The 12,497-nt window shown below is 45.7% G+C and overlaps 1 protein-coding gene across 1 annotated transcript in view; it reads right to left on the bottom strand.

The window, feature by feature from the left end:
* ttll7 (tubulin tyrosine ligase-like family, member 7) overlaps positions 1–12,497 on the bottom strand; it is a 272,951-nt gene that overhangs the window by 26,616 nt on the left and 233,838 nt on the right. Inside the window, exons 19-20 of the mRNA XM_078560682.1 lie at positions 10,620–10,700; positions 591–751 (exon numbers count right to left, since the gene is read on the bottom strand). Of these exons, the coding sequence (XP_078416808.1) occupies positions 591–751; positions 10,620–10,700 (242 nt within the window). The remainder of the gene's footprint in view (positions 1–590; positions 752–10,619; positions 10,701–12,497) is intronic.

Below are 12,497 nucleotides of genomic sequence, written 5' to 3'. Positions count from 1 at the left end.
GCAGCTGGTGAAATTTAATTAATAAAATCTGGAAATTAAAGTTTATCTCATAAAACTCTCATCGATTGTTATAAAAACCCATCTGGTTCACTAATGCCCTTTAGGGAAGGAAACCTGCTGTCCTTACCTGGCCTGGCCTGTATGTGTCTCCAGATCCACAGCAATGGCATTGACTCTTAACTGCCCTCTGAAATGGCCTTGCTGTTCAAGGGCAATTAGGGATGGGCAACAAGTGCTGGCCTTGCCAGCAATACCCATGTCCCATCAAAGAATAAAAATAGCATTCAGCCAAATAGTTGCAACCCCTGGCACTGTAATGCATTTTTCTCCTATTCAATTTCTAATTTACTACAATTAAAGGAAGGCCAAAAGGCTTTCAGGGTAGAATTGTCAATTGTTGGAGACTGAATATGAATGGTCAGTGTGCTTGCATTACATTTCTGTATAGATGGTTTTTAACACTGTTTCTTTTCGAAGCCCATGAGTTGTCAGCCGATTGATCATCGGCTTCACCGATCTGAACTTCGACCCTACCTTTGGTCCAAAAACCGGATGGGTTGCCAATGCTAATTAAAAGTTGCATTACCTACCCTGAATTGGAGAAACAGTTCCACAGCCCTTGCCCACGGCTCCAGAGCAAGCGGTTAAAAACCCGATTGAAGATGCGATACAGTCGGAGACTCTCAACGTCGTGTACCTTCCATACCCGCTGAAAGATGGAACGAATGTTGGTCCTCACAATGTCCAACACCTGAAAGTTAATTCAGAAACACACAGATTAATCCTCTCTTACAGGGGGTCCTAGTGAAGGGACCTTTCTGAGAGACTATGTAAATGCAAAATCCTTTCTTTCTCATCATTCCAGGGTAGGTTGGACAGACTGGGCTTGTTTCCACTGGAGTTTATAAGAGTGAAGGGTGACTTGATTGAAGTATATAAGATCCTGAACGGCCTTGACAAGGTGGATGTGGAAAGGATGTTTCCTCTTGTGGGTGAGTCCAGAACTAGGGGGCATGGTTTTAAAATTAGAGGTCGCCCTCTTAGGACGGGGATGAGGAGAATTTTTTCTCTGAGGGTTGTTTTGACTTTGGAACCCTCTGCCCCCGAAGGCAGCAGAGGCGGGGCCACTGAATATTTTTAAGGCAGTGGTAGACCCATTCGTTTGCCTAACAAGGATCTAAGGTTATCAGAGGAAGTTGAGAATGTGGAATTCCAAACACAGACAGATCAGTCATGATCTTATTGAAGGGAGGAGCAGGCTCGAGGAGCTGAGCAGCCTATTTCTGCTCCTTTGATCGTATGTTTGTTTGTATCATTCACTTCATCTTCTTGCCATTCTGACTCAGTGCTGTGATCCTTCAGTCTATGGGGCAGCTGTGTCGGAGCAGACAATGGGTTGGAATGCTAAATTACGAACCTTATGATGTTCTCAATGCCATTTCACATTTGGAACAGGTTTGGTGGGTGGTGCTGAGGAAAGTGGAAGGCAGTTCCAGTTACCAGTTTTACACAAAGTGCAGGTTAGCGTGCAAGGCTGATGTTATCAGTGCATACCCCTGACATGAGACCTCACCAGCCAGGAGCAGGAGATTTTAGAATTGTCACCTTGCCCTTATTTCTCATCTACACGCTGTCCCTTGGTGACAACATTTACATGGAAGCTGGTGATTTCCAGCTTTACCTCATCAGCACCTCTCTCAAACTCCTCCATAGTTGCTAAATTATCAGACTGCTTACCCGACATCCAATATTGGATGAGCAGAAATTTCCTCCATTGCCCAACTTTGCCCCCGTCTCAGCTCATCATTTGCTGAAACCCTCATTTATGCCTCCGTTACCTCTAGAGTCGACTATTCCAATGTTCTCCTGGCTGGTCTCCCACATTCTACCTTCAATAAACTTGAATTAATCCAAACCCTGCTGCCCAGGTCTTAACTCGCTCCCATTCCCCTATCACCCTTGTGCTCACTGTTCTGCATTGGCTCCCTGTCAAGCAATGCCTTGATTTTAAAATTCTCATCCTTCCACGGCCTTACCCCTCCCTGATTCTGTAACCTCCTCCTGTCTCACGACCCTCCGGAATCTCTGCGCTCCTTTAACTCCAGCCTCTTGAGTGTCCCCCGATTTTAATTGCTTCACCATTGGTAGCTGTGTTTTCGGTTGCCTAGGGCCTAAGCTCTGGAAGACCCTCCCTAAATCTCTTTGCCTCTTTACCTTGCTTTCCTCCTATTAGGCTCCAACAATCGGTGACAGCCTCAGATGACGAGGTTCTGACCTAGATGCACCAAGAGTGTTATTTGTACATTTTCTATTCTGTCACCTCCTATGACTGAGATGGCACATTGGCGCTGAACTAGAGACTACAGCCTGAGCTGACGCTGGCTCCACATCGCAGGCAGAAGGACCTCTCTTTACACCAGCGCTGGATCGGAGTGCAGGGCCTCAGGTTTGAGAGGGGAGTGTTTAACATATTGTTCCACCCAGGGCCGACTCCTGCAAACCACATAATAATTAACATCAGCGATTTTGTTGCTGCTCAGCCATTTTGTACCATCACTTACTTTCTCAGAGACATTAATTTGGCACAGATCTATTTTACAATGGAATAGAACCTGGACAGTCCCTGGGATAACTCCAGAGTCGCTTGTGAAGAATAACAAAGGTCCAGAGAGTAACTTGTTGGAATGGCATTCCAGCAAGGAATCAAGGGCAGGAGGGGGAAGGGAACAAATTAGCAAGATAAAATGAGAAAGATGAAATAAAACATATTTCAAATACAAAGTCGCCATCTTAAATGGCCAATACACAAACAAATGTCATCATATGTCAGCTTAGAAGGTAGCAGTCATAACTCTGAGTCACAAAATGGTCGGTTTTTAGTCAGTGAGTCACTGTGATCTGGAATGAACTGCCTGAAAGGGAGGTGGAAGCAGATTCAAGAACAAATTTCCAAAGGGAATTGGATAAATACTTGAAAAGGAAAACTTTGCAGTGCTGCGGGCAAAGAGTAAGGGAGTGGGGCTAATTGGTTAGATCTTTCAAAGGGCAGGCACAGGCTTGACGGGTAGAATAGCCTCCTTCTATGCTGTGTAATTTGATTATTCTAGTTGAAGCCCTTCTCCAGGATTTGAGCTTATAATGTAGACAGGCACTTCAGGGCAGCACGGAAGGAAGGCTGCACTGTCAGATGGAATATTGAATGGGCACATGCGTTTAGATCTCCAGGTACTTCAGAAGGGAGTTCTCCTGCTGTCCTAGCCAACGTACATTCCTTAGCCAGCACCAGCTCAACCAGCCGTTCAGCTGACAGCTGCTCGTGGGGCCTCACTGCTGTGTTTGCCTGTAATAAAAACGTTGAAAGTGATCAACTGGCTCTGAAGAGCTTTATAACACCCTGGGGATGTGATAGGTGCCATGTAAATTCAGGTCTTGCTGTACCAAACAAAGCTCTAAACAGGTTCTGAAAATCAGGGGCAGAGTTTTGCCGTCGGTGAGCAGGGGGGCGGGGCCCGCTCGCCGATGTGTAAAATGACGCGGGATGACGCTGGGCGGAACCGCCCCATTTAAGTTTATAGGAAGGCGGGGGCACAGCAAAATCAGCTGTGGGCCCGCCAACCTGTCAATGGCCAATTGAGGCCATTGACAGGATCATTAAAACAATTAAAGGACCTGCCCGTCCAACCTTAAGGTTAGCGGGTCGGCCAGGAGCCCCGGCGGCAAATAGAGAAAACACGAAACCTCATCCAGCGGCGGGATGAGGTTTCATGCAGGGTGTTAAACAGTTTAATAAAGTCAATCTGTAAATTATGAACATGTCCCATCTCATGTGACATTGTCACATGAGGGGGACATGTTAGGGATTTTTTTTCCCCTATTTTTAATATTGTTAAAAGTGGAAGTGATCTCCCTGAGGCTGCACTTAGCCTCAGGGAGATGTGCACTCTTTTGTGCGCATGCGCGAAAGAGCACACTCTCGCTTTTAGGGAATCCCCCCCACCCGCACAGGGAGCACACAGCGCTTCCTGCCGGATGTCACACTGAGTGGGCCTTAATTGGCCCGCCCACGTAAAATGGCGGTGGGGCCCGCTTCACTGGCGGGGATCGGCTCCCCGCCCGCCGGAGATTGGGTCGGGCCCGCCCGCCCGACAGGCAGAAAATTCTGCCCCAGGTCTTTGTAATGAAGGGTAATATTGACCCTTCCACCTTTGCATGATCACAACACTTTCAGCTGAGGTAGGGAACTACACGACCCTGCTGTGAGCAATGATATTTCCTTATGTTTTATCCCAAAACTGTTCTGAAAAAGAAAAGTGGAAAAATTACCACACAAACAGCACTGATAGCGAAAGCCTGTTGAGATGGAAGGAATATTCCATCTTGTATTTCAGTCAATGTACACAGAAGATATTGAAATGTTCATTGCGAACAATTCCAAGCATCAGGATATTCAATTTTGCATTCAATCTTACAAGCTGTCGATGATGAGAAATGGCATAAGGATTTACCTCTGTGAGTGATTCAATTGCTCACCAATGCCCTCGTCTTCACGCATTGTCAAATAGATACTCATCCATTTTCATATAAGGAGTCATATTCCATATTTTGAAATTCAAGTTATCTAACCTGAGAACATCCAATGACGAGCGGGATATCAGGAGGTGGGTATCACATTTGAACCCAACCTTGTTCATATGGATGGAAAATCTTGCAGAGCCCAAAGCAGACAATAGCAGCAATGACATGCAAACAACATCAATTCCAGGTTTCCCTCTAAGTCAAACACCTTACTGAGCTGGGCGAGCACCAGTGTTCCTGCATAGCCACAGGGTCGATATCCAGCATCTCCCTGTCTAACACCTTCATGGCAGCACCATGGACTGCAGCAGTTCAAGAAGGCAGGCAACACCATCTTTGGAGGGTAACTAAGGATGGGCAATAAATGCAGCCTTGCTAATATCATCTGAACTCTCCATACATCCTTCCCCCACAGGGAGTTCGTTCAATAACAACCCCTGCAACCTCAAATTCATGAGTTTCCAGAGAGGTCACACTTGTGCTTAAAGGGGAAAACTAACACTACAAATTCCAGACTCGGCCTATATTCCTCGGAGTTTAGAAGAATGAGAGGTGGTCTAATGGAAATGTATTAAAATTCTTAAGGGGTTTGACAGGGCAGGCACTGGGAAAATGCTGCCCCTGACTGGGGAATCCAGAACGTGGTGTCAGTCTTGGAAACAGGAGTCGACTATTTAGGACTGAGATGAAGAACATTTATTCACTCGAAGGTTGGCGAATCTTTGGTATTCTCTACTCCAGGGATGCACAGTCCTGGAGTATATGCAAGACAGAGATTGATAAGATGGTTGGGTATTTCAAAGGGAGACAGTGGTGTATTGGCAATGTCAAGTGGACTAGTAATTCAGAGGCCCAGGCTCATGTTCTGGGGACAAGGGTTCAAATCCCACCACGGCAGCTGATGGAATTTAACTTCAATGAAAATCTGGAATTAAAAGTCTAATGATGACCATGAAACCACTGTCAATTGTTGTAAAAACTCCTCTGGTTCACTAATGTCATTTAGGGAGGGAAATCTGCAGTCCTTACCTGGTTGGGCCTACATGTGACTCCAGACCCACAGCAATGTGGGTGACTCTTAAAATGCCCTCTGAAATAGCCTAGCAAGCTCCTCGATTGTATCAAATTACTAAAAAGTCTCAGAGGAATGAAACTGGACAGAACTCCCTCCCTAACAGCACTGTGAGTGTACCTACACCACATGGACTGCAGCAGTTCAAGAAGGCAGCTCACCACTACCTTCTCAGGGGCAATTATGGATGGGCATTAAATGCTGGCCTAGACAGCAAAGCCCACATTCCCTGAATGAACAAAAAAAGAACCTGGAATTGAAAAGCTAGTCTCAGTAATGGTGACCATGAAACTATTGTCAATTGTCATAAAAACCCATCTAGTACACTGATGCCCTTTAGGGAAGGAAATCTGCCGTCCTTACCTGGTCTGGCCTACATGTGACTCTAGACCCACAGCAATGTGGTTGACTCTTAACTGCCCTCTGAAATGGCTGAGCAAGCCACTCAGTTCAAGGGAAATTAGGGATGGGCAATAAATGCTGGCCTTGCCAGCGACGCCCACATCTCATGAAAGAATTTTTAAAAACTGAAGGAATTATGAGGGCAGTGCGGGAAGGTGGAGTTGAGGTAGAAGGTCAGTCAAGATCTTGAGCGGCAGAGCAGACTTGGGGGGCTGAATGGCCCACTCCATCTCCCATTTCTTACACTTTTTTTTTAACACAGCGAATGGTTAGGACCTGGAATGCACTGCCTGCGAGCGTGGTGGAGGCAGAGTCAATCGCGGTTTCAAACGAGAATTGGATAGGCACCTGAAAGGATTTGCAGGGCTTCGGGGAAGGCGCAAGGGAGCAAGACTGGCTCTTTCAGAGAGCGGCATGATCGTAGCGGGCTGAATGGCTTCCTTCTGTGACCATTCCATGATTCTATAATTCCATTTATATAGTCTCTTTCAAGACCTCAGAATATCCCAAAGTACTTTACAGGCATGGAGAGTTGGCAAACCGGTTTGCCGCAAAATCTGTTGCAGTAAAAAAACTCTGGCCGGCATTTTCCGGTCCCAGCCACGATACAGCACAGAAGGAGGTCATTCAGCCTATCATTCCTGTACTGGCTCTATGAAAGAGCTATCCAATCAGTCCCACTCTCCCTGCCCTTTACCCATTCCCATTGCAAATAATACTGCATTTTCAAGAGCTTATCCAGTTCCCTTATGTTGCTATTGGATCAGTTTCCATCCTCCTTACAGGCAATGTGTTGTAGATTCTAACAACTCGATGCATTAAAAGAAATTCTCATCCGACCTCTGGTTCTTCTGTCAATTTTTGGATGATAAGAAACGATTTTTAAAAATCTACTAGTTCACTAATGCCCCTCAAGGGATCCAGTTGCTCCTGCCTGGTCCAACACTCAACCTCTTATGAAGTAGCCTTGGAAACCAGTGGGCTTAAACACCTTGAAGAAAATCAACCACTGCTTTCACCTGGTGACTGCCACCTTGTCGATATTTCTCATCTAAATAATTTTTAAGCATCCAGTTTAAGGAAGAAAGACTTCCATTTATGCAAAGCCTTTTCACAACCTCAAGATATTCCCAAGTGCTTCGCGGGCTAGTAAAGTTCTTCTGGAGCACAGCTCCTGTTGTCACGTAGGAAACGTGGCTGCTGAATTGCGCACAGCAAGCTCCCACAAACAGCAATGTGATAATGAGCAGATAATCTGTGCTTTGGTTGTTGATGTTGGGTTTGAGAGATAAATGTTGGCCAGGATGCACTTCATCAAAATCGTACCGTGGGGTCTTTCATGTTCATGTGATGTGAAGGGGCCAGACAGGACCCCAGCACAAAACAATGCCCAAACATCACGACAGCAGCTGTTCCAGTTCACCGTGGAACACAGCCTTTTTATGTACACAACCTTCCGTGTTCTTGATACCATTTCAGCAGCACATTAAAGTTTACTAGCTCCAATATAGCATCCAGATGCTGCGAACAGGAAACCGTGCAGCTTGAGCACAGAACCTCGTCTGCATTGTATTGAACCACAACTGATGATGCCTGGTTAACATCCTCATAAAAAAAAAACCCATGCCATTTGCCTTTATGTTGGGGGAGGAGGTACACTGAAGGGGAAGTGGATAATTACGACATTACTCTAAAACAACATCTTAAGCTCTTACTGATGGCGATAAGACCACTCAATTAAGCCGCAGGAGTGGCTGTGTCTCCTCATACCTTTTCAGTTAAACCTTCTGTCTCTCTGAAGGGTTCACATGAGGGAAACCTTCCTCTGCGTCTCCTTTAAGAAGCTACAATGCTTCCCAAGAATGGTGCTGAAGACTAACAGCAGGCTCACACGTTCGTTGTCACATTGAATCTGTTAAGTTGCTTATTTCTTTACACTGAGGATTAAGTGCTTGACTGAAATGCCTCTATAATGCCTCATAAGATTTCTCCTCGTAACATATAATCCGCGGCGTTTTCTTTTCCCCCCCTCACGCTGTGTACGCCCACAGACACAAGGGGCTGGGTTTTTTTGCCTTGGAGGCGGGAAGCTCAAGTTGGGAAATCTCCCAACTCAGCAGCGCCATCACCACGGGAACGCCCCTGCACCAGTTTCAATTCTGGGGCGGGGCCTGATCGAGTTGGTCCTGCTGCCTCCGGAGGCGGGCGAGTGCTGAGGCAGGCTGGTTAGAAGGCCTGCCCCGAGGTTCTCCGAAACTTTGGCCCAGTTTTACAAGTGGCCATGAGGCCCTCTAGCCCTCGCCCCCCCCTTTGCTGTGTCATAATACTCCATGCCACCTTCATACCCCCATGTGACTTCTATGCCCTCTTATACCCCCATTCCACCACTATGCCACCTCAAACCTCCCCCCGCAACCCTTCTAACAATCTAAGAAAGCTCTCTCTCATACAAACCTGATACTGAAAAAAAACCTCTTGTTCATGAAACCTACTGAAACTGCAGGAATAAATGGAAATGTTTTTTTCTAAACTACACCAGATCAAACCATGCACTCTAGCAGCAGGTGTTTGATCTTTGTTTTACTCTGACAGCCACAGCCTGCCTTTCTTTTTTTTTCCATTTTTAAAGGGTTGGGGATTTAAAGAACTTCAGACCATGACACTCCACCCTTCAAGAGTGTTTGCACCTCCTCCATAAATTCGTGACTCCCACACCACGGGCTAAGGGCCTTGGAGCAGTGAAGATGAGGCCTGTTTGAACTTGGCCTTGATTTCAAACGGTAGCTGCTCAGTTCGGCTTTCCCACCTGTGAGATTCAGGCCCCATCCCCCCTCACCCCCCCACCCACCCTTGCCAGCAAAAGTGGGATCTGCAGGAAATGGGGCAGGACTTCTGCATCTGAGTCCCAGCTGCCACCTTTAAAGGACTCTGGAGTTTGGCCTGACTTCCAGAAAATCTGGCCCATGAAATCTCCCCATATTAGCCTCTGGAAATCCCATGCCTCTAATTATATACAGCACCGACTCAAGAAACGTTAATGATATATGTACCTGGGACCCCCAGTCTCTTTGGGCCTCCGCTGTTTCCAACTTCTCACCATTTAGAAAGTACCCCTGTTCTATCTATTTTAGACCCAAAGTAAATGACCTCACATTTGCCTATATTTGAATCCATTTGCCAAAGTTTTAGGCATTCGCTTAATCTATCTTCATAATGATGTGCTTCCACCTACACTGTTGCCCATCTTTGTGACATCAGGAAACTTGAATATTTGGCTTTCTATCCCACCATCCAAGTCGTTACTAAGTCAGGTGAACAGTTGAGGCCCCAGCCATCGCAGATCCTCGTGGGACATCGCTAGTCACATCCTGTTCATTATCCCCACCCTCTGCCTCAGTGGTTATCTCGTTGGAAAAGCAACCCAAAGAATTCGAATGCAATTTTTTCTTCAAATCTGGAGATGGTGGTAGTAATGTGACCGTGAAGCTGTGGGATTGCCCTAAAAGCTTAACAGGTTCACTAGTGCCCTTTAGAAGGTTACCTGCTGTCCTTATCCAGCCTGGTCTTTCTAATTGGCTCCTAACTGCCATCTGAAGTGACATAGCAAGGGTCTCAGTTGTATCAAACTGCTACAAAGAAGGTGGCTCAGATTCAAATGCCAAACAAGGTGCACACCAGAGATGCCCACATCCAGAGATTTTGTTTTAACTGCATAGTAAAGGTTCCTCCAACTGCCTGGAAAACGTGCTAAAGCCAAACATAAAACAATTCATAAAATCTTCCTCATATATTCCTAAAGATAGCCATGGGCATGATTCTACAGAGAAGCTGATAATTATCTGTGCTATTTTTCCTTGCAGTCAGCTCTGCTATCTTATTATGGTGTTTTACCTTCTGCTCTCTAACCTTTCCAACTCCATTCACACACACGCACCAGGCAACTGGAAGAATCAAAAGCCAGAAGTGGCCTCCTGCTTGTTCATGCAAGTTTCTACAGGGAGTGAGCGGGAGCCGTTTCATGCCATCGAGACAATCTAGACAAGTGATTGTGGTCTAACGTAGAAAGGTTGAGCTAGATTTAAAGATTTCCACCCTTTCACTTTTTTTTATTACTGCTCATCAAAGCAAGGGATCCTGGTGTTTTGCAATGGGACGCTTTAACTTCCATCGCCCAGTGTCAGTGAGAGCTCCAAGGTCAGGTACGGCGATGGTCAGATTGTGGTGTGTGCTTGTGACATTTTCACTCTGAAAGGGCAGCGTGTGGGGTCAAAAATAGTGCACTGGTGTAGATACCTTTCTGAGGTTGGCACTCAGGCAGGTTGTGGGGACAGAGCAAAGGGAAAGCTTCACTCAATATCTAACCATCGCCGTACCTGACCTTGGAGCTCTTCCTGACACTGGGTGATGGAAGTTAACGTGTTCCATTGCATGAACAGTAACAAAAAAAATGAAGGGATGGAAATCTTTAAATCTAGCTCCACCTTTCTGCATTAGGGTCTGAACGAAGGCTACTTCAATACCGTCTGATTGCAGGGCTTACCATACCTCTGGAAGTGATATAGCCACTTACCTTACGCTGCTTTGTGGAGTCCAGTTTAACTAGCCAGTAAGAAGCCACTTTTGGTTTGTGATACTTCCAGTTGTCTAGTATCTGTGAACAGAATCGGAAGAGTTAGTGAGCATAAATATAAGACTCCACGAGTGACTAGTGGAGTAAAGCATTGGGGAAAGTAAAATAGGTAATCTATCTGAGAAAGAGATTGGCTTCCTCAGTGAACTAAAGTTCTTTTGCAACTGAAACACTCAGGTCATCAGGCCCTCCTTCGCTTTGATCCCTTGTCGCTGCTGAGTTCGCTGATCTCGGCTCGGGAGGTGGGACATAAGAGCAGGAGTAGGCTATTCGGCCCATCGAGCCTGCTCCGCTGACAGCTGATCATCTACCTCTCCCCATTTTTCCCCACTATCCCCAGACCCCTTGATGTCATTAGAATCCACAAATCTATCGATTTCTGTCTGGAACATGCTCAATGATTGAGCTTCCACAGCCTCCTGCAGTACAGAATTCCAAACATTCACCAACCTCCGAGTGAAGAAATTCCTCCTCATTCAGTACTAAATGGCCTGTCCCTTATCCTGAGACTGTGTCCCCTGGTTCTAGACTCACCAGCCAGGGGGAAACATCCTATCCACATATACACTGTCACAACCTGTATTAATTTTGTAAGTTTCAATGAGATCATCTCTCATTCTTTGAAACTCTAGAGAATACAGGCCCAGTTTCCTCAATCTCTCCTCATAAGACAATCCCACCATCCCAGGGATTAACCTGGTGAATCTCCATCGCACTCCCTCTATGGTGAATATATCCTTCCTGAGAGGAGGAGACTAAAACTGCACACAATACTCCAGGTGCAGTCTCACCAAGGCCTTTTACAATTGCAGCAAGACATTTTAAATCTTGTACTCAAGTCCCCTTGCAATGAAGCCCAACATTCCATCTGCCTTCCTAATTGCAAGCTGCACCTGCATGCTAGCTTTTAGTGACTCATGAACAAGGACACACAGGTCTCTTTGGACACCCACACCTCTCACCATTTAAGAAATGTTCTGCCAGTCTGTTTTACCTACCAAAGTGGATAACTTCACACTTATTCACATTATATTCCATCTGCCATGTACTTGCCCATTCACTTCATCTGTGCAAGTCCCCTTGAGGCCTCCTTGCATCCTCTTCACTATTTACATTCCCATCTAGTTATGTGTCATCAGCAAATTTGGAAACATTACATTTGGTTCCCACATCCAAATCATTTATATAGATTGTAAACAGCTGTGGCCCAGCACTGATCCTTGAGGTACCCGATTAGCAACAGCCTGCCATCCTGAGAATGACCTGTTCACTCCTATTCTGTTTTCTATCTGTTAACCAATTCTCAATCCATAGCAGTGTGTTACCCCCCAATCTTATGTGCTCTAATTTTGTTTACTAACCTCCTGTGTGGGTCCTTATCAAAAGCCTTACGAAAATCTAAATACACCACATCCACTGGTTCTCCTTTATCTATATTACAGGTAACATCCTCAAAAACACCAGCAGGTTTGTAAAACATGATTTCCCTTTCATAAATCCACGTTGACTCTGCCCAATCACATCATCATTTTCCAAGTGTCTAGTTATCACATCCTTAATAACAGATTCTAACATTTTCCCTACTACTGACATCAAACCAACAGGTCTGTAGTTCTCTGTTTTCTCTCTCTCTCCCCCTTCTTAAATAGTGGGGTTACTTTTGCTACTTCTCAGTTTCCAGGAATCTTTCCAGAAGCTACAGAATTTTGAAAGATAACCACCAATGCATCCACCATCTCTAGAACTACAACACTCTGGCATGTGGCCCAGCGGGTCCAGGGGAATTATCCACCTTCAATCCAATTCATTTTTTGTTTG

The sequence above is a fragment of the Cetorhinus maximus genome, chromosome 17 (genome assembly GCF_964194155.1).
Source record: "Cetorhinus maximus chromosome 17, sCetMax3.hap1.1, whole genome shotgun sequence".
Lineage (NCBI taxonomy): Eukaryota > Metazoa > Chordata > Chondrichthyes > Lamniformes > Cetorhinidae > Cetorhinus > Cetorhinus maximus.
Note: the sequence above shows the minus strand (reverse complement) of the source record. Positions and strands in the feature narration are given on the sequence as shown.